The sequence below is a fragment of the Medicago sativa genome, chromosome 8, assembly GCF_051527215.1.
Source record: "Medicago sativa cultivar Bolivia chromosome 8, Bolivia_mono, whole genome shotgun sequence".
NCBI lineage: Eukaryota > Viridiplantae > Streptophyta > Magnoliopsida > Fabales > Fabaceae > Medicago > Medicago sativa.
Window position 1 is genome coordinate 32766648 of NC_140756.1, and position 26112 is coordinate 32792759.

General features: G+C 31.2%; 1 protein-coding gene and 2 long non-coding RNA genes across 3 annotated transcripts; 1 reads left to right on the forward strand and 2 right to left on the reverse strand.

Annotated features, from left to right (window-relative positions):
• Positions 1 to 206: 206 nt before the first annotated feature.
• On the forward strand, positions 207 to 12650 carry LOC146898542 (CO(2)-response secreted protease-like). Its single transcript, XM_085732496.1, has 11 exons — positions 207 to 315; positions 407 to 501; positions 643 to 740; positions 2283 to 2447; positions 9160 to 9271; positions 9403 to 9940; positions 10182 to 10282; positions 10508 to 10750; positions 11251 to 11365; positions 11480 to 11696; positions 11929 to 12650. Exons 1-11 carry the CDS (start codon positions 235 to 237, stop codon positions 12474 to 12476), a joined length of 2313 nt encoding a protein of 770 aa, XP_085588622.1. The 5' UTR covers positions 207 to 234; the 3' UTR covers positions 12477 to 12650.
• On the reverse strand, positions 5354 to 8319 carry LOC146898543 (uncharacterized). The gene is made up of 5 exons (XR_015021434.1): positions 8190 to 8319; positions 7999 to 8089; positions 7165 to 7262; positions 6276 to 6607; positions 5354 to 6148 (listed from the first exon to the last, which is right to left on the reverse strand). It is a non-coding gene; the product is annotated as an uncharacterized LOC146898543 (long non-coding RNA).
• On the reverse strand, positions 10344 to 13314 carry LOC146898544 (uncharacterized). Its single transcript, XR_015021435.1, has 2 exons — positions 13186 to 13314; positions 10344 to 12973 (listed from the first exon to the last, which is right to left on the reverse strand). It is a non-coding gene; the product is annotated as an uncharacterized LOC146898544 (long non-coding RNA).
• Positions 13315 to 26112: the final 12798 nt, after the last annotated feature.

A 26112-nucleotide genomic window follows, 5' to 3' on the forward strand; every position in this document is an offset into this window, starting at 1 on the left:
AAAATCAATATTGACTAACCTTTTTCTAGAAGCAGTATCAGTTACTATAAATGATTAATGCCAGAGAGAATAATAATAAAATAGTAGCAGTAGTAGTAACCGTAGTTATATACAATCATACTCTCATACAAAGGAGCAAGCTAAAGAATTAACAAAGATGCTCTCACATGCCTATAAAATCAACAATCTCATGGGAAATTCTCTTCACTAGCAATAATTCACACCTCATCTTCAATGAAGAGCCTCCAATTTCTTCTTCTCCTCCTTGTTTCTCTTCTTATTTGCAACACAACAATTGCAGATCAAATTACTAAGGTACATATTACACTTTATTTCTGTCTTACCATTTTATTTTGTTATATGATAAAGTGACCAAATTATAGTTTCTGTTATTAATTTTATGTAGCCTTATGTTGTTTATATGGGAAACAACATTAATGGTGTAGATGGCCAAATACCAGAATCAGTTCATATTGAGTTACTCTCATCAATCATTCCAAGGTTAATACATCATCAATGTCTTCATTAATTTTTATATATACCATTGATTTTTTTTTTATCTATAAATCATAATCAATATTTAAATAAATTGAACTTATGAAATGAAAATGCTTTTTTTCTTTTCTTTTTTTTTTTTTTCAGTGAAGAAAGTGAGAGGATAAAACTTATTCACCATTACAATCATGCTTTTAGTGGATTTTCTGCCATGCTTACACAGAGTGAAGCTTCTGCATTGTCTGGTATTTGATCTTCTCTACTATAGTCTCTCTTTCCTTTTTGTCTCTTTTTGATAATTCCTAACTTCCATGTTTCTTTGACTTTTCCTACTATACTGTTTTGCTGAGAAGGCAATATTGTCATTTTGGTACTCCAAAAAAACTAAATATCGTCATTTTTAGATATTGTACGTTTTGTGACTTATGTAAACTTCACCGTTTTATTCTTTGTAAAAGACGTTTGTTGAGTCGAAGAGTGTGGATGTCGTTTTATAAACTACCCTTACTACATTCTTTAGCAATGTGAAACTTTTTTTATGTATCGGAACAGTACGTAGCCCCTTAGTCGGGGGCCAAAGGGCATGTCAGTCCTTGAGCGTACGTTAAAGATTCAACCTCTATTTGGTGCACCAATGTTCCGAATCACCGTCTAAATTATTGTCTGCTTTTGATCTTGTGTCGGCCCTCATAGTTTTGTCTTATGTAAAAGAAGTGTGATTGTTGTTTTATAAACTACCTCAATTTTCAAATAATGTGAGATTTTTTTATATAAACACATAACAAAGACAAAAGAGTGTCACTTTCATTATATTGATTCTTTGCTTGAAGCACAGTCTGTCTAGATTAGTAATTAATAAAGAGATTGAAAGTGAATTATTATGTCTAATTATCTATAGTTATTTTGCCCAAAAAAACTTTATTTACCAACCTTAATTATGTTCACAAAGATGTAAAGGACAAGCGATCAACATCATTTGTCAAAAATTAAATAAAACAATAGGGTGCACTTTAATCAACAAAATTATTTACACTCGAGGTCGAATCGTTTAATCATATTAAAGAAATATTTACACATTAATTGTGAGTAGTTAGATTTTACTTTACACATAATGTTATCTACTACTTCGGTATCAAATATAAGAAGAAAAAAAAAATCAAAGAAAGTTGATGTATTGAGAAAAATTTAAACTTTGTATATCTACTTTGCTTGACGAAAAACATTCTTTTCAATACATTTTCTAAGTGGTTGAAATTCATGCACATCTCATTGTTTTAAAATTTGATCCCTTTCAATCCTATGGATCTCGCAAAAATTTAATCAGAGCACATGATATAAATTTCAATCAATAGAATAGTGTATATTATTTGTCTGAATCCCCTATAAAGAATTGTACTATATATGCCCATGAATATCCCTCTAATAATATTATTATATATAAAAAAAAATACGTATTTGAGACCAGAAAAATTATTATTTTATCAAATAATCTAGTGATTAAAAATTCATATCATAAAATAAAATGAATAAATGAGGTATTTAGAGTTTGAACTCTGCCCCTTTCACATATATCTCAAAACTAGTAAATATTTCCAATGTCCAATCCCTCCAAAAGTAATTACTTTTACCGTGTGAGATAAGATAGAGATAAATAAGTGATTGAGATTGTAGTGAAGAAATTATTTTATGGAACATTTTCCCTTATCCATGGACAGTTATATTAATTTGATGAAAGTGATGTTATTGTCTCCTTTTGAGGTAACTAATAGTTTGTGATTGGTAAACAGGCCACGATGGGGTGGTGTCAGTGTTCCCAGATCCAATGCTTGAATTACATACAACGAGGTCTTGGGATTTCTTAGATTCAGATTTGGGAATGAAGCCTCCTGCCAGCAATGCCATCACTCACCAACATTCATCAAATGATATAATCATTGGTCTCATTGACACCGGTAAGTCATAAACAAAATATAAATATTTATTGGATCATGATAACACGTGCGACATAAGTACACTGTTTAAGAAACCTACAAAAAGAAGTTTTGTTTTAAAATTATAAGTAAAAAATATGTAAAAATCATAACCGCATAATTGTATCTTATTAAAGATTGACACAAAATGTCTTTCACAGGAGTATGTTCCATGCTAATGAAAGAATTGTTCAAAAATAAACCTTATAATAATAATTGGGGTGCATCTTAGAAATGATCTTATTAAATAAAGTAAAAAAGGGAAGAAAAAAACTTATTTATATTTGAAACTATAAAATATGAATATTTTTTATTCTCTTACTTAAATCTAAATATAGATGAAATTTTTACAATAAAAAAAAATTGATGCATATTTGTTGACTTCAAGGTCAGCCTTTTTTTTCATGAAAAGGTCAATCTTTAATAAGATACAATAAACTTTGTGTGTAGCGATGAACTAAAAAAGAAAAAGAATATACAACACTATTTCTACCTATGAATTAAGTAAAAAAATTATACTAATCTAAGAGCAAGTACTCTGTGCTGCTAGAGAGTGTCACACATTAAATAAGTAAAGTAGATATAACCATTTTGATTTTTGTTACAATATAACACATGATTTAGCAAAACACAGTTTTTTAATTTTTTTTTTTTTTTGAATAAATTGTAATAGCAAATAAGAGAAGGGATACACATAAAAAACAAATTTAATAACATATAGCGTTGTCATGTGAAATAGATTTGTCATAACATACTACACCTTTTTTTGGATACTCACTGTTGTTCACTCCCTATTGACGGTTTTTTTTTTTTTTTGAATGGCAAAATAATAATATAACTATGAAAAGAGGGAGCAAGTCCCAAATAGTACAAAGATAAGAAACAAAGTACAAACCCAATAGGGCTAAACAGGCCCCAAACTCGTTCACTCCCTATTGACGGTTTTTTTTTTTTTTGAATGGCAAAATAATAATATAACTATGAAAAGAGGGAGCAAGTCCCAAATAGTACAAAGATAAGAAACAAAGTACAAACCCAATAGGGCTAAACAGGCCCCAAACTCGGTGTACCAGAGGTACTCCCGAAAATAAAACAAAAACACCAAACTAAAACCAACCTGAAACAAGGAAAACTAAACAAAAGCAAAAACACTCCCTATTGACGGTTGAAGCGTCAATATCATCTCTACTAATGTTGCTCTATGGTCTCTCATCTTACTTAAATATTGAAAATAGTCGATCGAAGGATGGTTTTTGATAAAAAAAGAATCCAATCGAAACATATTTTCTGATAAATTTGTTCCATCGAAAGATATGTTTCGATAAATCAAAGGGTTTTTTAGCAATTTCCCATATCTATTGTGTAAATGGAAATTAATTGTGGCAATGTGGCCCACAACCAGCTGTTATGATTGCCACCCACATGATTTTTCATTTTGAGAGAAAACAATGTAGTAACTACTCGACTTCCATAGCACTTTATGCCGATTGAATCATTTACAAGCATCTTGGCATATTACATCACATTGGCTCCCCTAGTGTGACAAGTAAGGATATTTTTATTCATTAAAAGAAGTGAGTATTTCTTTACTTTTAAAAATAAGACACATGATCCGAGGCTGGGTTCTTAAATTAGGTGTTTCTCTAGTGATGATATGATGAGTTTGGAAAGTTAAAATAATTAAAGGAAAGGTTGAGGTGCATTTAAATTCCATCATTGTCTCTTGTCCTTCCTTTTCATTTATCCATTTTAACAAATACTCCCTCCGGTCTTTGTTATAAAAAATAATTGACTTTTTCTGTTCATTGTATAAGTGATGTATGTAGTCTATATTTATAACAAGATACATTAATTATTCAATGAACCTAAAAAGTCAATTGTTTCTTATAATAAGGACCGGAGGGAGTAGTACTATACTATAAATAATAATAAAGTGAAAATTGTAACAAAAAAAAAATATATAGTTCATTGAAGTTTATAGAACTATAGGTGACAAAAGGATAATAATAAAGTGAAAATTGTACCCAAAAAAAAAAAAATATAGTTCAGTGAAGTTTATAGAACTATAGGTGGCAAAAGGATGTGATAGTATAATATATAGTTCAGTGAAGTCAATATAAATTTCAATAATATCAATCCAGTAGTGATTATTGAGTACTATCATGCAGTTAATGTGTGAAAATGTAGTAATTCATTTTTTATAATAGTAGCATTTATGAAACTTATATGAAAGAACGATTGGGTTGAAACAATTAAGAAATTTTTCAAACTACTTTTGTGGCTTTTGTCCTTTAGCTACTTTTTAACATTCTCAATCCATCACACTCTTCCTATCTTACACTACTTCCACCCTCCATCATGTTACTTCCATCTCATTGCTTACATAGAAATTACAAAATAAGTGATACTCACTACAAGAAAACACTTGATTTCCTAGGGAAAAATTCCTCGGAAAACAAGCCTATTTCGTAGGAAAACATTGTTTTCCTAGGGATTACCGAGGAAATAAGTTGTAGGAAATTTTAGATCTATTCCTACAAGTTTTCCGAGGAAATGTTGTTTCCGAGGAATTTACCTAGGAAAGTTTTGTAGGAAAGCACTCTGCAGACTGCCAAAACTGACACATGCTTTCCGAGGAATTTACCTAGGAAAGTTTTGTAGGAAAGCACTCTGCAGACTGCCAAAACTGCCACATGCTTTCCGACGAAATTTTGGTAGGAAAGCATTTTGCAGGCTACCCCACACTTTCCGACGAAAGTTTCCTAGGAAACATTAATAATTGAAAAACATTAAATTAAATCCAAATTTTCAATTTGAAATGAAAATGGCGCCAAAATTTCAGAACAAATTCAAATTAAAAAAAAACAAATAAATAAAGTGCGCCAAAATTTCAAAAACACCCAAATTTTTTTGAGAATTTGTTTCTATAATGTTGATAATAATTACATAAAATTCATTAAGGCAACTAAAATTATCTTTAACAGTGGTGAGGCAACCTGAATTTTCTTTGACAGTGGTGATGTACCACTGCAAACCACCTAAAACAACCCCAAAAGTGCCCCAAATCAGCCCCTAACCAAAAAACCTGCTAAAAACAACACCAAAATACACAACAAGAATAAAAATTACTCGCTATGATCATCATCCCGCTCGTCGTCCTCATCATCATCATCAACGTTTTCATCGTCGTCATGTGATCGGTCTTCTTGAACCGATGGTGATGATTGACTCGATGGCGACGATGATTCCGATGTTTTCCTACTCTTCATGCCACCCATCCTTTTCGTAACCATCCTTTTGAGTTTTCTCATTTCATCTGCTTGTTTGGCCAGCAATTCCCTTAACTCATTCTCCGATTCTTCTTTCTTTGCAAATGCCTCCTTTTGAGATTGCAACTCTTGGTTCATTCGTTGTATCATTGCTTGCATCTCAAGAGGCAGATCCCTAGAACGAGATGAGGACTCTGGTGGAGGAGGAACATAGAACAAATCTCCATGTACCACATTGCCGGCTAACGGCCCAAGACCGTACATTCTACCCTTTCTTCCTTTTCCTCCATCCAGTCTTCCTTTTTCTGCAGCCTTTGCCCATAATTGAAGTTTAATGGGGAAGGGAATTTCTGGATATGATGGAATCTCAAGATTCTCCTCCAAAAACTCCGCTGCATTCGTGCGATAAGCTGCCTATAAAGAAAAGTAATAAACAATAAAGTCATAACCAGGAAGGAAAAAAACACAGACACAGCAGCAGTAAGCAAGCCACAAACAAAAAGTGTTGATAGCTACAATCTCAAAAATGAAAGGCACCAACCAACAAAAAACGCCGGCAAACAGAACAGAACAGGACAGCATTTTCTGGGCAGCAGCAAGCTTTAATAATTTAACTAACAATGTGATATTTATAAGCATCAAGGTCCTTTAAATGGTTTAGAACATCTTTTGGGCTCCGAATCAACCTACACGTACATTTAACACACGGACATCTTATCCCTCCCTCCAATTGAAAGGCATCTTGCGCCATGGCGTAAGCAACAAAATCACGAACTCCATCCACAAAAGCCGCCTTAAGTTTCCTTTTCCCCGGATATTTTCTATCGTACATCCAACTACGATGGAAAATATGTTGGTCCATTTTTCGCGTCACTGCAGTTGACTCAAATTAGTTCCATTTTTTATACGTAAATATTTTTCTAATATAAATAACAATTTTTTTCTAATCACCTAAATACTTAGAAATTTGTACAAAATAAACATGGTATCGCATAAAAATTATATAATATTTTATATTTTATGACTAAAATATATAACATTTTGTAACCTATATCACATTTTCTAAAATTTGTATGAAATAAATTGCGCGCATATACAACTTACGAACCACAAATAAATGTTAAGCGCGGACACCAAAACTAATTCCCACAAAATAATTCACATATGTCATATTAATTAACTTCATAATTTTTTTTACTAATTTACATTATTTTTCTAACAAACTTTATTATACATATTTTTTTACTAACTTAACCTTTTTTTTTAAGAACTACGGTAACATTTTTACTAACTACATTTTTTTTAAGTAAAACAAATTTTATCTAAATAACATATTTACTACAATGTAATTTTACTAACTATGTTTCTAATAACTAATATTTTTATTACTAATCCATTGAGTTAATTTTAAATAAATAAAAGATACTAACCTCAAATAACAAGCCAATGAACAAGTGGATGCAAAAAAAATAAAGCAACAACCAGCCAGCAACAACACCAACCTCAAAATGGATCCAAAGCAAGGAAACTACAAAAAATAATGCAACATATTTTACTAACTAAATTAACAATATATAAATAATATAATTTTATTACAATAGAATTTTACTAACTATTTTTCTAATAACTAATATTTATATATAATAACTAATATTAATTTTTCTATTTTTCTAATAACTATCTTAACTAATTAAACTACAAGTTTTTCTACAAGATAACACTTTTTTATTATACTCTCTAACACTAATAAGTTTTTTTTTTAAAGAAACACTAATTTGAAATTTAATTCAATCCCACTAAATATTTTTTTGATGAAGTTAATCCGACTACAAAAAATAATGCAACATATTTTAATAACTAAATTAACAATATAATTTTATTACAATATAATTTTACTAACTATTTTTGTAATAACTAATATTTATTTCTAAGAACTAATATTTATTTTTATATTTTTCTAATAACTATTTTAACTAATTAAACTACAAGTTTTTCTACAAGATAACACCTTTTTTATTATACTCTCTAACACTAATAAGTTTTTTTTGTTTTGAAAGAAACACTAATAAGTTGAAATTTAAATTTAATCCCACTAAATATTTTTTTGATGAAGTTAATCCAACTAACATTTTTTTTATACAAAAAGCCCAATAACATTTTTATTTACAATATAATTTCACTAACTATTTTTCTAATAACTAATATTTATTACTAATATCATACCATTGTAGCAATTATTTAAACTAAGTTAGAAATATACCAACCTCATAATAAGTCGACGAATTAATTGGAGGCAGCAAAATCAACAGCAACGAACAACACCACCAACCTCAAAATCGATCGGAACCAACAAAACTATAAAAAAAAAACGTAACTTATTTTAATAACTACATTAAAAATATATAGATTCAAACACATAAAATTGAAATCAATTATAAAAAATAACAATAATAACCTGTGCTAGAAACTTCAACAATGATAGTAAAATGATGAAAAATAGTGTAAATAATGAAGAATAAAATTTGAGTGATATTAAGAAAATTTGATTGAGAATTAAGTGAAGAAAATGGTAAGGAAAATAGTTGGAATTGGTATTGTGAGGTAGAATGCAGAAGCACATATATATACACATGCTGCCAACGGTAACAACAACGGATCTCTTCAAGAGACGTACACTTTTTAAACGTTATTTTGCATGTGGGTCCGCTGCTTTCCTACGAAACATTTCCTAGGTAAATCCACCATTCACAAGTTGCCACGTACAATTTTTTAAACGTTATTGTCCTTGTGGGTCCCCCGCTTTCCTACAAAATATTTCCTAGGTAAATCCAGCCATTCACAAGTTGCCACGTACCATTTTTTAAATGTTATTCTCCATGTGGGTCCGCTGCTTTCCTACAAAATATTTCCTAGGTAAATCCAGCTATTCACAAGCTGCCACACACCGCTTTTCTGTGTATATGGGACCCTCTTTGACTGGCAGATGCGTTCCTACGAAAATTTCGTCGGTAATTCCTCGGTAAACGTGTCGTAGGTAATTTTGTAGGAAAATTTTGTAGGAAATACAGGATTTTCTTGTAGTGACTGGGGAAGGGGTGGCAGGTTAAGAAATTAATGAAAGGGAAAACAAAGTTAATGGTAAAATCAACAAAAAGTCCTAAAATTGATAAAGCTTGTTAGGCATCTGATGTCATGTGTGTACACCACATATGCTCACACATAGAATATGTGACAAAATTAGAGTCTAAGTGTAAATATGCATGCAGCGGTATCAGTGTTCTTACTTCAGTGTAAAATCATCCTGAATTCTTCATAGTATAAAATATGATCAACAAGACCTTACTTGATTTTTCCTGTTCAATATTGTAAACAATTTGTTTGAATATTATTCAATTATATAATGCCTATCTTTGTTCTGCACAAAGGAATATGGCCAGAGTCACCTAGTTTCAGAGATGAGGGTATAGGAATAATCCCTTCAAGATGGAAAGGAATTTGCATGGAGGGTCATGATTTCAAGAAATCTAATTGCAACAGGTGATTATCTGCTTTCTTACAAATGTTGTAAAAATGACAAACATTGAAAGATTAGATATGTCAAATGAAAAATATTCATCATAAAGTACATATTATATGCTACATTTAAATCTCTTAAAAAATAAATACAGGAAATTGATAGGTGCAAGATACTATAATACACAAGATACATTTGGTAGCAACAAGACTCATATTGGAGGAGCCAAAGGTTCACCAAGAGATTCTGTTGGACATGGAACTCACACTGCATCAACAGCAGCTGGTGTGGTTGTCAACAATGCAAGTTATTATGGTTTAGCAAAAGGAACAGCAAGAGGCGGTTCAGCTTCAACTAGGATTGCTGCCTATAAGACATGTTCAGAAGAAGGTTGTTCAGGTTCCACCATCCTAAAGGCTATGGATGATGCTATCAAGGATGGAGTAGATATAATCTCAATATCTATTGGACTTAGCTCACTGATGCAATCAGATTATTTGAATGATCCAATAGCCATTGGAGCATTTCATGCAGAACTAAGGGGGGTCATGGTTGTGTGTTCGGCTGGGAATGATGGTCCTGATCCTTCCACTGTTGTGAACACAGCACCATGGATATTTACAGTTGCAGCTTCTAATATTGATAGGAACTTTCAGTCAACTATTGTCCTTGGAAATGGAAAAATTTTCCAAGTAAGTTTCTTGATCTCAATAGCTTCCAAGCCAAAAGAAATATCGCAGACCTAACTACCTATGAAGCATAGACACTAGACACGACAATGACATAGACATGTCGATACGATAATTTAAGAAAATAATGTCCGTGTCAGCATCTGATACGTTTGTGTCTGATGTCTTGTTGCTACATAGCTTACTGCTTATCTTTTTCATGTTCTAAATATTAAATCAACTTTCTCTTTGTTTGTGTTGTCAGGGTGCTGGCATTAACTTCTCAAACCTTACACGCTCAACGATGCATTCTATTGCCTTTGGAGAGGAAGTTGCTGCTGAATTCGCGCCAACATCAGAAGCTAGGTACCTTATTATTGATCATTTTCTCTTGGTATGGAGTTTCATTAGGCCAATTCAAATGAGATTCAGTAAAATTTAATAGTTTTGATACTACTAGTATGTGTATTAAGCAATAGTATGTTGTGATTACACACGAATATAAGGAGTTCTGATACTAGTTAACAACAACTGTTGGGCATTGAAAATCCCTACATAAGAAAAGTATACTAAGTGTTCTATGAACTGCAGGAACTGTTATCCTGGATCACTAGATTATAACAAAATAGCAGGCAGAATAGTTGTCTGTGTTGACGATGATCCGAATATTTCAAGGAAAATCAAGAAGCTAGTGGTACAAGATGCAAGGGCCATGGGGATGATATTCGTCAGCGAGAACAACAAAGATGTTTCATTTGATGCAGGTGCATTTCCCTTCACAGAGATTGGAAATCTTGAAGGGCAACAGATCTTTCAGTACATAAACTCTACCAAGTAAGCATTATCAATATTTACATAAACTCTACCAAGTATGAAGTTAGTCTAACAATGACGGTAAATGTGAAATGCATTGACAATTTTTAGGTTGCAATCACAATTGCAGAAACAGTTATGCTGTGGTTATTGAAATGACACAAAATTGTGGACAAATGCAGTCAGGATGTAGTTGCGTGGACCTGGATTCCCCAGTTAATGACTAACACATTTGTTAATGCGCGTAACTGTGTCTTTTTTCAAATCTGGGGAATCCAGATCTGTAGTTGCAAAGAGCCAAACACTTCCAAACCTATACTTCCTTGTACCAAAATTTAAACTATTTGAATGCTAAATGCCATTTTATTTCAGTGATTATCTAAATTAAACAGTTATATTTGAAGAAAAATAATAATAAAATAAATTAATTTATAAAAAGTAATTTATTATGTTTGCCTTGGTTGGAAAGCAGAAAAATTATATACTAGTTATATGCTCAGTCTGTCATTTTTCTGTTACAGGAAACCAACTGCTACAATTCTTCCAACAACAGAAGTTCCTAGATATAGGCCTGCACCAATTGTTGCATCATTCTCATCTAGAGGCCCTTCAAGCCTAACAGAAAACATTCTCAAGGTAATTTTCTACTATGTGTTCCAACATGCATTTCATTTATTTATCCAAGTATCAATAGTTGCGCAAGGATCTTAAGAACAGTGAACTGACTATTTTCGCTAATCTATTGTCAAGCCTGATGTCATGGCTCCAGGAGTTGCCATTTTGGCTGCGATGATTCCCAACAGTGATGAGCCAGGAAGTGTTCCGATTGGGAAAAAGCCATCCTTATTTGGCATAAAATCTGGTACATCTATGGCTTGCCCACATGTGACAGGGGCTGCAGCATTCATCAAATCAGTACATGGAAGATGGACTCCTTCCATGATCAAATCAGCATTAATGACAACAGGTATTTCTATACTAATACCTTTTTCTAATCTTTTAACTAATGTAGCACCAACACTTCATATTGAAAGCGTGTCTAATGTCCTACACATGTCAATTTTGGGCACTGACACATGTTTACATTCAGTCACCTCTATTTTCTCAAATTATTATAGATCTCGACATGTCATTTTCGTGTCGGATGTTCGTGTTTGTATCGATGTTTTATATACTTACATTGTTATGTCATTCTTCAGCTACAACCTACGATAACATGAGGAAGCCAGTGACCAATAGCTCAAATTACTTTGCCAACCCACATGAAATGGGAGTTGGAGAAATTAATCCACTCAAAGCTCTCAACCCTGGATTAGTCTTTGAAACAAACCTAGAAGACTACATCAGATTCCTTTGTTATTATGGCTATTCAAAAAAAATCATATGGTCAGTGTCGAAGACCAATGTCACTTGCCCAAGGACCTCTCCAGACCTTATATCAAACATCAACTACCCATCAATCTCTATAGGAACACTAAAAAGGAATCAGAATGCAAAAGTGATCACAAGAACAGTTACTAATGTGGGAACATTTAATGCCACATATGTTGCAAAGGTGCATGCACCTGAAGGATTGGTTGTTAAGGTCATCCCCAACAAACTTGTGTTTTCAGAGAGTGTTCAAAGAATTACCTATAAAGTCTCATTCTCAGGAAACAAGGCTCGCGGTGGATACAATTTTGGATCTCTAACATGGCTTGATGGTCGACATTACGTTCATACACTATTTGCAGTCAAAGTTGAATAAAAATTTTCACACACACACATATACATATTCAAATAGATATCATAATTATACATACCTGATTGTGTAACATTTTGGCTAACTTTATATTGTGTTTGGAAATGGACTCTTTCCATTTACCAGAATCTATAATTCAAATATATGAATTTGTCAATGAGACATAGTCTTGGCTGCCAATTCTCTTGATCTATTTCACATTAACGACGAGACCACAATAATGTTATTGTGTCACAGTAAAAGATTTTCTAAAATAAGATCCAAACAAGACATGTTCATGAATATATGTTCACGAATAAATGTTACCAACCAGAACATAACTCAAATGGAAGTTAGGCTCCGATTCAATCGTCTTCTTTGTGATGCGTTCGGCAGTTATATAGTCGGAACACTTAGTACGCTCCAAGAAGATCAATGATGCAATTATAATGTTCCACCCACGACAGGCTTAATCTCATATTCCCGCATGAAAGCAAAAAACCTTCTCCCTTCATCAACCAAACCTGCAGCAAAAGTGATGGAACCTCCAATAAAAGTAAATAATTTCCTTAAAATAATATATGTCTAATTGTATCTCCTTAAAAGTAAATAATTTCTAATTTCACAAAAAAAGTAAATAATTTCTAATTCCAATAAAAGTAAAATTATATTTCTCAATGAGCACTAACAATATTTTTTGTAACAAGTAATTGAAATAGAAATGAAGAATATATACTTCATATAGTTGTAACCATTTTACTATTAAAAAATTTATATGTGAATGAATGATTTCAAACTTGTCCATGCCTCTTTCATTTTTGCTTGGATGGTTTGGAAGGTTGCAATGTTCATTTAATGGCAACGAAACAAGATGTCCATTTGTTTGTCACAAGATGCAACCCAATCTTATTTGAATAATTTGAAATGCATACGTCATTGTTTGATACAAAGGTATTGTTTCACAAAATTAATGGCCGGTTAGACAAAAAAAATACTCATCTACTTTGGTAAATATAATTTAGTATTCATAAATTTATTAAATTAATGATAAATCATATACATATTAATTGAGTATTCATAAATAATTTAACGTATTATATCTTTTGTTTGCTAAAATAATTATGTTTTCCCATTTTATTACACATTAATTAAACAAGGAACCACTTTGCTTTATGTCAATCAACCTACGCGTGTCCTCGTGAGCTTAGCTCAATTGATATGGACAATGCATAAAATATGCAAGGTTTGGGGTTCAAACCCCGGCCACCACCAAAAAAATCAACCTACGTGTGCATGCCTTATTAAAGATAGGGACGAGAAGACTTGATATTTCACCCTTTTACAGCATAGTACACGATGTGATAGATCAAAAGAAATTGAAGTTATATTTTAATAAAACTGAAAAAGAAGAAAAAAAAAACTAAGATAGAGAGCATTTGCATCTGTATAAAAAAGATTCCTTGTTAAAAACTCATATTAATATGTATGAAATGTGTGTTGTTTTTCTTGTTATTAATGTAATCAATAGGTTTCAATATAAAATACCATATTATAATAAAACTAAAAATTGGATTTAAATAAAATTTTGAATAAAACCATACACGATGGAGTTTACAAAAGTCGACTTTTTAATTTAAAAAATACATGTCTATATTTTTAAAAAGATTGCCTATAAATGCATGATTATAACAAATTAACATTGCACTTTAATTTAAGTTCATACATAGATCAAATGATATACGTGGAATTTAACAATGATTGTGACACTAAACAAAACAACAAGCACACATGGTGGTTCTAACTTTCGTTCTATAAAAAATATTTCATTCACATCTGGACAATACCAATTTAATTATTTCAATTTCAAATATTAATTTAAGTATATATATATATATATATATATATGTGTGTGTGTGTGTGTGTGTGTGTGTGTGTGTGTGTGTGTGTGTGTATATATAGATGTATGTGTGTGTCTATATATATTTATATAGTCCTACGTACAATTTCCCTAACTCGCGAATTTGTATCATATTCTTCTTCTATCCAACTTTTTGTCATACAATAAACCAATGGATTCTAAAAGAGTTTATTTCATAAATCAGGTAAAATATCTACGGAATAGAGAAAAAATGGTGACAATATTTTTTTGTATTAAGAAATTATTCTTATTAATTTAATTTCTTACTTAACTATACTTGATACAACTTAAAACAATCATACATATATACATATGGACATGTTGAAACACAAAATATTGTTATCTTTAAATGTGTCTTCCCAACTTTACAAAACTGCACACAATATACTACAAATAATACGTTTAATACATGTGGTTCGATGCACTTTATTTGACACCGAGACATATCTATCAAACTATGGATGTCACACTACATAAATGATTAATTATACACGTGGCTTGATACACTTTCTTTAATATTTAGATTTATCTATCAAACTGTGGATGTTACACTATATGAATGTTTAATGTTTAATTCAACTCACTGCACTTGGTTTAACAATACTCATTTCACTTAATATAATTGTAGAATTTCATATTACACCCCTAACCACGATACACTATTATATACGTTCGTACAATAGTACAAATTTCATACATTTTAACAATGAAACATGTCTTTCAACACTAAAATTAGAAAATAAATAATACTTCTTTCATCAAAACAAGTCTTTGAACACTAACATTTTGATATTATATTCAGATCCGTTAAACCAAAAATAAATTTGTGTTATTTTTACTTTGTTGGTGTTATTTACTCGATATTATTTTAAAATATACGATAAAGTGCACGATTATTATTGAAATAGGATCTGTTTATTCTATTAGTAAAAAGTTCAACTGATCATAAACTTCATTTTTTTTTGTTATATTTTGAATATTATTTTAAATCAACATGAATTTTGTAATTCTAATAACATCATTTTGTCAATTTATCAAAAAGTAATTATTGTAATAAAACCAAAAACAGTGCTACAGAAAGTTCATCCAGGGGAGGCACTGGCACATCATTTGAATCAATTATCTATATTTAATAGGTTATTTTTATTATTGCAACATAAATCATTCCTCTATAATGTTATGATCAACAATTATGTATATATTGTTAAAATATAAGTCTATTGTACACTTAGATGAAATCTAATATAGTAACAGTTTTAATATTATTCTTACTTAGAATATAATCATAATTCCAACGCAATTTGTTACCAAATGAAAATATAAACTTTGTTTAAAAAATAAAAGTGCCATCAAAAACCTAGTTGGTACGTATATTAATAAATTCAATATAATTGTCTATAAATTATGATTCTTAACATGCATAATTAAAGTAAAGGAAATGACTTGAATAAACTAGAATTTTCACTTTGAATTTTTCTTCTGAACCAAATGGTTGTAAACAGCCACCGTATCGATATTCAACTCAACACCAAAACCTGATTTAAGAAACTTTTTCATAGCATTTGCATAAATACCGATTTTGAGGTTCCAGAAGCGTACCCATGTACACTAGTGTGAAAGAGTCCTTCCTTCCATTCAGGTTGAAATTTGTAAGCTGCGAATGGGCTTGCGGAAGAGTCAATACCCACTGAAACAGAATGTTTTTGATTCTTCATACTGTTTCAAATCCTTCCAGCCTGTTAAGTAACAATCAATTGCATCAAACTTCAGAGTTCTATTTTTTTTACTTTTCTTTCCATTTTTTGTTTTTTTCTGTATCAACACTAGAAAATGTTTGTTTAGATCTTAGATGATGATCATGATAATGCTGTCACGGTGTGTTATTTTCTCCCTTCATTTGCTTGTTTCTATACATTTCTTTTGCTCGATAGATTTCAATAATTATGAACTTTTCAATGATTCTATATAGTAACACTCGTTTCAAATATAAAAGAATTAAAGAATACTCAATGGAAAAAATAGTTTTAGTATTGTTTTCTGTTTAAGGTAAAAAAATGAAAAAACATATATGATACAATGGACTAAATCTTTGATTCATTAAGAACTAATTAACATACTCTAAATTGTATTTGTTTTGGCTAGTTAATGTCATTGATGTGGTGGTGGTGTAGGCCGTGAGGGTACTATGTACTTATAGTTGTAGGATTTTTGTTTTTGTGTTGTGCGTTGTGTAGACTCAGACCCACGGTATATCAGTAAAGGAGTTTCGCATGATCGCTCATTTGTCATTGTTGTTGATTATTGTAATTTTGGAGGGTTTTTGGATGGAGCAAAAGAGATTATTGGATTTAGTAACAGGGACCTAGATTCAACTAAGAAACTAAGAAAAAATGAAGGTTACAAATTTAAACTTACAAAATAGGGCAACTCATCACTTGGACATTCTTTTAAGTGTATGTTAAACTCACTAAGATGCTTTGGGAGCATAGATTGGGAACGATTGAAAAACAACGCACTTTTTACCAAATTTTTGCTTAGCGTGATAAAAAAACCAAAGGGGAAGTCACATATCGGGGCTTAGTTGAAAGTATTAGAGCTATCATTTACAAAAAGCTAGGGGGCCTATCACAAATCTCCGGACTTTATTGTAGTGAAACTCAGGCAAATTTGAAGTTTTTGGGAGGTCCTTTTAATGTTTAGAATTAGATGTGTCATCTGGAGTGACAAAAGTTGTTATTGTTGAATTTTAATTATTAATTAGAACAAACATAATATCGTGATGTTTGATATTATTATTTAGTAGCTAATTTGTTTGTATGTTTATGTTGCATTAGGGCAAACATAATATTATGATGTTTGGTTTTATTATTTAGTAGATAATTTGTGTGTAAGTTTATGCTGATTTAGGGCAAATGTAACATCGTGATGTTTGGTTTTATTATTTAGTAGCTAATTTGTGTGTTTATTTATGTTTGTGATAAATGATGCAATATTGATTGATTGGTAAGTGCTGCAATATTAAACCATATATCTGATTATTGCAGAACGCTAAGGAGCTGAATATGATTTTTGAGTATATCATATCAATGGGTGAGTCACTATATTGTATGTTTTCAATGTAATTCATCTCATTCTAGGACAACATTATAGCAATATTGCATTACAACCACATATTTTTATAGTACATAAGGTAAATACTAATCTATGTTACAACGAATGAGTTTCGCATAGTCACTCATTTGTTATTGTGGCTGATTTTTGCCATTCTGGTGGGCTCACGAACGAAGTTAAAGAAATTATTAGATTTTGTACGGGAACCAAGATTTATTTCAAAAACTAAGGAAAAAGATTACTGAAGATTGTATTACGTGATAAAAAAATCAAAAGAGATGTCAAATATGATAACTTAGTTGTAAGCATAACAACTATGATTTACAAAAAAAAAAAAAAAAAACACTCACATAAACCTATTATCAGCCCAGCAACTACCCAATTCCTCAAATCAAATTTGTCAACAGATAAAAAAAAATCAGCCAAAAATTTCAATGATAATCCTCTTAAGGAAGAGAATTTACCAAAAAAGTGACAAATAACATCTGAAGCAATTGCATTATCCGACTCAATCTTCTCTGCTGAACCCGGAATGTCTTCCTTATACTTACCAATGGATATCACCTCAGTTTCAACATACAAACTATAATCAATTGAATCATGGTGAGCACTACCACTACCACTTTCTAATCCCGAAGGACCACCACTACCACTCTCTGGCTTTGGCGGAGGTAAATAGAGTTCGTTGCAAAAGTCACCAATGTAAAGCCATTTAGTATCAAGTAAGATGAATCTAAAATTCTTGTACTTAATTGCAACGAAACTCAAGAAAAGTCAAAGTTTTTGGGAGTTTTTCTAATTTAAAAAGTTAGATGTGTCAATAGAAGTGGTGAATGTTGTTATTGTTGAATTTTAACTATTGATTGGGACAAATATACAATAACAAATGAGTGACTATGCGAAACTCATTCGTATGATTGGTGAATGATGTTTGATTTTATTATTTAGTAGCTACTTTGTATGTATGTTTATGTTGCGGATGCCAATTTTTGTTAAAATTGATGTTTCAATGATGTGTCTAAATAGTTATGATAAATGCTGCAATATTAATAAATACTATATATAAACTCGTGCGATGCGCGGTTTGATACTATATATTTTTGTATGTTGAAAAATATATATGATGTTCTAACTATAACTTTACTAATTGATTAAACACATTTGATTTAAAAAAACAATAAAATGAAACGATAATAATAATGGCTATTACCAAATATACCGTATAATTTATGAAATTGTTGAATCAAAATATAATCATTTGTTGTTATTTGTCATTTGTTTAGTGGTTGTTTGTAAAACATTGTGTGTTTACACACAATAATTTTTCACGAGGGTTATACAACCATTAAAAACTTTGTACATTAAGGTGTAATTTGTAATGTCGAATAATTACAAAATTCATATTTAATTGCACTTATCAACACATATGAATTTGTTAATCAATTTAATTGTAGGCGTCATGTGTTTTTTTTTTAGCAAAGGTGTCATGTGTTTAAAAGTTATAAAATTAACATTCTGACAGTGAGTTAGAGTGAATGCCACAAAAACACACTTCAATTGGAAAAACTTGCTCACAATGTTTACATGAACCTAGCTGACCTGTGATCCAACATTATTTTTATAGGATTCAACATTTCTTTTTTCTTTTCTTTCAAAACTGGATTCAACGTTAAGTTCTAAGTATTTTTTTCATAGTTAATTAACCTAGTTTCATTAAAATATGAAATTTTGTACTAAAAAATAAAAAGTGATTTTTACAACATCATTGGCAATCTTTTCTTCATTGTTGGTGTCCAACACCAACCTTAACAAACCATTTTTAACATCGTCTCTTCCAGCAACACGTTCTTCTGAAATGAAAGTAAGTGTGTTTCTTCGGTTCATAACCAATTTGTTAGGAATGTTTGTAGTAAAATTAAATACCCTTTTACCAATATTAAGGTCAGCAAAGATCTTTATCACTTTCCTAACTTTGGGAAACTTTTTTAAATTGAAACCAATCTTGTTTGATAATGAGAAGAATATGCGAAACTGTTTGCCCTTTTTCTTTAATCATCAATTGACGAGCCAAGTCTTCGGTTGAAAAATCATCAACTAAATCTTGAGCTTCATGAATCAAATCATAAAGCGTTTCCAACCAATGCTTAATTTCATGACTGTTGGTTCTCTTTTGTTGCTCTTTAGCATCCAAAATCATAGCTTTGGGAGCATAGATTGGGAACGATTGAAAAACAGTGCACTTTTTACCAAATTTTTGCTTAGCATGATAAAAAAAAAAACCAAAGGGGAAGTCATATATCGGGACTTAGTTGAAAGTATTAGAGCTATCATTTACAAAAAGCTCGGGGACCTATCACAAATCTCTGGACTTTATTGTAGTGAAACTCACGCAAATTTGAATTTTTTGGGTGGTCCTTCTAATGTTTAGAATTAGATGTGTCATCAGGAGTGACAAAAGTTGTTATTGCTGGATTTTAATTATTAATTAGAACAAACATAACATCGTGATGTTTGATATTATTATTTAGTAGCTAATTGTAACAAAAAAAAATATTTAGTAGCTAATTTGTGTGTATGTTTATGTTGCATTAGGGCAAACATAATATCATGATGTTTGATTTTATTATTTAGTAGATAATTTGTATGTTTATGCTGCATTAGGGCAAACGTAACATAGTGATGTTTGATTTTATTATTTAGTAACTAATTTGTGTGTTTATTTATGTTTATGATAAATGATGCAATATTGATTGATTGGTAGGTGCTGCACTATTAAGCCATATATCTAATTATTTCAGAACACTAAGGAGCTGGATATGATTTTTTGAGTATATCATATCAATGGGCGAGTCACTATATTGTATGTTTTCAATGTAGTTTATCTCATTCTAGGACAACATTATAGCAATATTGCATTACAACCACATTTTTTTATAATATATAATGTAAATACCAATCTATGTTACAACGAATGAGTTTCGCATAGTCACTCATTTGTTATTGTGGCTGATTGTTGTCATTCTGGTGGGCTCGTAAACGAAGTTAAAGAAATTATTAGATTTTGTACGGGAACCAAGATTTATTTCAAAAACTAAGGAAAAAGATTACTGAAGATTGTTTAACGTGATAAAAAATCAAAAGAGATATCAAATATGATAATTTAGTTGTAAGCATAACAACTATGATTTATTCCTTAAAAAAAAACTATGATTTACAAAAACAAAAAACATTACAAAATGAATCACAAATTCTTGTACTTAATTGTAACGAAACTCAAGAAAAGTCAAAGTTTTTGGGAGTCTTTCTAATTTAAAAAGTTAGATGTGTCAATAGAAGTGGTGAATGTTGTTATTGTTGAATTTTAACTATTGATTGTGACAAATATAATATCATGATGTTTGATTTTATTATTTAGTAGCTAATTTGTATGTATGTTTATGTTGCGGATGCCAATTTTTCTTAAAATTGATATTTCAATGATGTGTCTAAATAATTATGATAAATGCTGCAATATTAATAAATACTATATATAGACTCGTGCGATGCGAGGTTTGATACTATATATTTTTGTATGTTGAAAAATATATATGATGTTTTAACTATAACTTTTCTAATTGATTAAACACATTTGATTTAAAAAAAATTAAAATGAAACGATAATAATAATGACTATTACCAAATATACCGTATAATTTATGAAATTGTTGAATCAAAATATAATCATTTGTTGTTATTTGTCATTTGTTTAGTGGTTGTTTGTAAAACATTTCGTGTTTGCACACAATAATTTTTCATGAGGGTTATACAATCATTACAAACTTTGTACATTAAGGTGTAATTTGTGATGTCGAATAATTACTAAATTCATATTCAATTGTACTTATCAACACATATGAATTTGTTAATCAATTTAATTGTAGTCGTCATGTGTTTTTTTTTATAGCAAATGTGTCATGTGTTTAAAAGTTATAACATTAACATTCTGACATACCTCAACATTTCATTTGGTTTTCATAGTTAGATACTCCTTTAATAAATATTAGGTATAGACTCGCGAGATGCGCGGTTTGATGCTATATCTTTTTGTATATTGTTTTTGAAAAATATATCATATGTTTTAACTATAACTTTTCTATATAGTTAAACACATGATTTTTCGATCATTGTTAACACAGATAACAATTTTTCCTGCTACGTTTTTTGTTATCTAATGATCCATGATAACAATTTCTACATTTCAGAAAACATTTTGATATTTTTCTTACCGCTTCTCTGACTAGTGTTAGTGTCTTATGATACATGTATGGCATATGTATATATGTTGTTTGTGTTAATGTCGTAAAACTAATTGGTATATATTTAATGTACTGCTAATAATTACCAAGAACAACAATATTGAATTTGTATATACATGAACTTTATGTTGACATAATAAATTTACAAACTGGATTTCATAAACTTGAAATATTAACTCGGGTATTTTAGGCTTAAGATGGATGACAATAACATGGTAAGAACAATGTTGGTTTCGTGGCATACCCTTGATTGTGTTATTTCTATGATTTTGTTCTTTGGTTTGTGAGTAAATAAATTGATTATTGGTTGTATTATTTTCAGAATTCGTTATTTCTAACTCTATGAATATGAGTGTTTCAGTTGTACTTGTTGCATGAATTAGTTCGTATCATTGTACTTTGACTTATTCTTGATGTGCTTCTACACATAACTTCAATAATAAGATGTGTAACTGAAGGTCTATTCAAATTATTTTGATGTAGATTTATTTTTGGATATATATATATATATCGTTAAATTTTGTTGTCTAAATATATCTTATAAAATTTTCTTCTTGTATCTTAATTCTACTACACACCCTAAAATTATTTTAATCAGGACCTTTTGTCCTTCTTATGACCGACATTCTTATAGCGAGTTACTCTCGACATGTTCTTTTCATCACAAGGATAGAAAAATAGTATATTTCTTGATAGCGAACAAATTGTGTTTTTCTTCTTCAAAGAATAGCCAACTGATTGCTTAATTTTGAATTGTAAGTCATGCTCGAATTTAACACATTTGGAGCACTCTGCATCTTCATAATTATAGTGGGACAAAACCAAGATAATTTCTCAAATTTGACTGCATAGTCAGCCATAAACATATTCCCTTGCTTCGGTTCAAAGAATTCCCCCACTTTACGGTTGAGAACATCCCCAGGAAAATACTGCTCTAGAAATTCTCTTGCGATGGTTTCTTAAATGATTACAACATCCTTTGCTTCCGTACATTGGCGAGTATTCTCCCACCAATGTTTAGTCTCTTTTGACAACATGAAAATATCAAACGATACCATTTGCATACTTGTTGTCATACCCCAATTTTTGACCTAAGGATCCTACATTCATACACTGACACATGTCGTTTAACCTTAATTAGTCTCCAGCTGTTCAGTGAAAAATTCGGTAGAGAGGTATTTTAAAATACCTCATTTTTGATCCCGAGTCGGGCCCTCTTTCCTCTTTTATTTTTTATTTCCATCTTTTATTTTTTAATTAATTTTAATTTTAGTTTTAGTTTTTTATTTTAGTCATTATTTCTTTTTATTTTTAAGATAAGCTCAAGTCTGCATAGTTTTTTTTATTTATTATTTATTTATTTATTTATTTTGTTTTTACTATCATTTTATTTTTTCTTTTATTTTATTATTATCTGATAAAGTCTAAAAAAAAGAGTTCCAATCCAAGTAAAGCCTGTCACGCGTGCATCTTCTGTTCTAATCCAAAGCCAGCTTTGACAAGCCAATCTGCAAGCAATTCTCCAGGAACAGAAACCGCTCCTCTCATACCAATCCAAGCCAATTTTTCTGCATCTTTCAACAGACCCTAGGTCCCATATCTTTCACTATAAATAACAGCTTCAATTCATCAGCAAAGGGGGTCACAATTTCACAGAACCGAAACCCAGCAAAACCTATAACCTGCAACACAGCTTCACGTCTGTAAACAAAAACCATTTTTTTCATCAACACCCTAAACCCAACTTCACGCACCAGCAATTTCATCAACCTCTAAACCTGCAAAAGGCCAAAAACGCATAACAAATTCACTCAAAAGTTCATCAATCCCATGCCATTTTCGGACCAATTTCCAGGAGCAAAATTTTCAATTTCCAGCAATTTTCCCATACAATCATGGCCTAATATTCAACAGACATTGCAACCCTCAATTTTCCAAACCGTAAAACAAAAACTCACAAAAAACATCACGACCATAATGTCTCAAAACCCAACTTCAAATCACACACGCCCGCAATCCGATAAACCTCGTCAAACCTACTCAAGCCGTCGCTGATCACACAACCCTTTTAACAAAACCTCATACTCACGGCCAGCTTCCAATCCAATCACGAACACAAATATGTGAACCCACAACCGCACATGTCCTCAACAACCAAAAGCACGAACCAGCTCACAGTCGCAACGCCGATCTAGAATCAGAAGGGACGAAATCAAGAAGGACGAACCGGTCATCATCAACACTTGCAAACCGTTCTAGAGGCGGCATCAGCTACATACATCAAAGCCGAGTCATTTCAAAGAAGCACAAAAGGTATAATCTCTTTCTCCTTAGATCTTAAACTGTGTGGGTGTATTTTGAAAATTTTAGGGTTAGAATTGAGAAGAAGAGGAAGAATAGTACTCGAAAAATAAAAAAAGATAAAAAAAGGACCCTTCTTGATGTCTGGCGCGGCGGCGCCACCACCATGGCCGGCCAACCACCGTGCCAAGAAACTCATACTCGCCGGTTTTCTGGAGAAGGTACAGAGAGAGACGAGAGAATATAAGATTGCAGAGAGAGAAAATAGTGGAAAGAATGAGGGTTTCTAATGGCGTTGGGTATATATACCCTTACCTAGATCCAATGCGTGCCAGACCACGCCTTAGCGTGTGTACTCGTCCATTGGATCCTTGGTTCTGAATCACACAGTCAATAATGCTCCACCTCGTGATTGAATCAGTGACGTCTGATCAAATAGACGGTCCTGATTCACTAACCCATGTCCCAGACCCGTTCCTTTAACAGAACCGATCCAACACAAAGACCGACCCGGTTCGTTTTAACCTAAGCCCATTTCCACTTCTTCTTTCATTTCCACACACCCCTTATTACTGTTAACACCCCATAATCTCGTTTTTTTTTTTTTTTTATCATTTTCATGCATTTTTAAATATTCCTTGCATTTTATTTTTTTTAGCATTTTATTTTCTCTTTATGTTATTTAGTTACCAGCACTCACATATTATTTTTACATCTTCATTCCATTTTTTTTTCTTGCACATAATTTAGAAATGTAAAATAGGCCATAATGTAAATTATTTATTTTTTGCAGACCTTAGAATGTAAAATAGGTTTTTGTAATAGTTTAGGTACATGTGTGCGTGTGTGGGTGTATGTTTACTTTTTTATACTTGGTAGTTTAGGTAAAAGGTCCTTGTGGTGGTCCAACGCCACCATAAGGTACCTACGCTTTTATTTTTCTACTCCGTTAGTTTAATTCTAGTTCAATTATTTAAAAAACAAAAAAAGTAAATAACCAAAAATCACAAAAAATATTTTCATAGACAAACCTTGATCCTAAATCAAGTGATCGTCTTTTTTATTTTATTTTCTTAAATCAAACGTCAATCAATTTAATTCTACTTCGAGTCTATTTTCATTTAAATTAAAAAACACAAACAAATTCTTATTTGCCACTTGGCTTTTATTTTTAAAACCCTTTTTCGAAACCAATAAAAAACACAAAACCAATCAAACGTCAATTTCTACCACGAACTACGTGATTTTGATCCCTCACGGGTACGTAGCAAAGGATTTGTCTTTCCAAATCAATAAAATGTAGATAATTAGGTCTTTGTATTTTTAATCATTCAAAATTCCATTTTTTCTCAAAACAAGAAAGTTATAGCACATTGTTTAGATAAAACCAAGAGGTTCCCGTAGAGTACTACGGACATAAAGGGTGCTAGCACCTTCCCTTTATGTAATTAACCCCCGAACCCTAAATCTTTTCAAATATGGGGTAGTTTGAACTTTTTCCCCTTTTCTTAAAAAAATTAAATGTTCGGTCGTGAAATAATCAAGTGAGTCAAAAGCTAATCAAATAGCCTTGATCTCCGAAAAATGACGCGACACTTGGGTTTGCCATTATCGAAAGATCTTCTCAACTTCTAAATTCATTCTGAAACAAATATTATAGGATAATTTGATCTGATGATTTAAAATGTAGCTGCCTAATTCCTCTGTTATCTCTTCCATATTTTTTTTTTGTAGTTCACTTTCTTTTGCCTGTTATGTGCCGTTTCTACTTTTTTACGGCCAAATAATGAGTAATTTGAGCTTTCAACTAATTGATGTTTTCTCTTCTCAATTTGGGTATATATATATTTTTTTCCTCACAACTTAATTGTAGATATTGTTGTCTAATGTCTTAAGACTAAGGTCTTGCTTAGCCATACTTGAGAATAAGATGATCATATTTGCACCAATAAAAGTATTGTTGGAATGAGAAGGCTCACCTTGAGTCGCGTGCTACAACACTAGTTGTAGATGAATGATCAACTATTCATTCCCTTCC

Coding starts and splice junctions, on each gene's coding strand:
- LOC146898542 (XM_085732496.1), top strand. CDS start 235: ATGAAGAGCCTCCAATTTCTTCTTCTCCTCCTTGTTTCTCTTCTTATT. Junction 9,941..10,181: donor GAAATGGAAAAATTTTCCAA/GTAAGTTTCTTG, acceptor TTGTGTTGTCAG/GGTGCTGGCATTAACTTCTC. Junction 10,751..11,250: donor CAGTACATAAACTCTACCAA/GTAAGCATTATC, acceptor TTTCTGTTACAG/GAAACCAACTGCTACAATTC.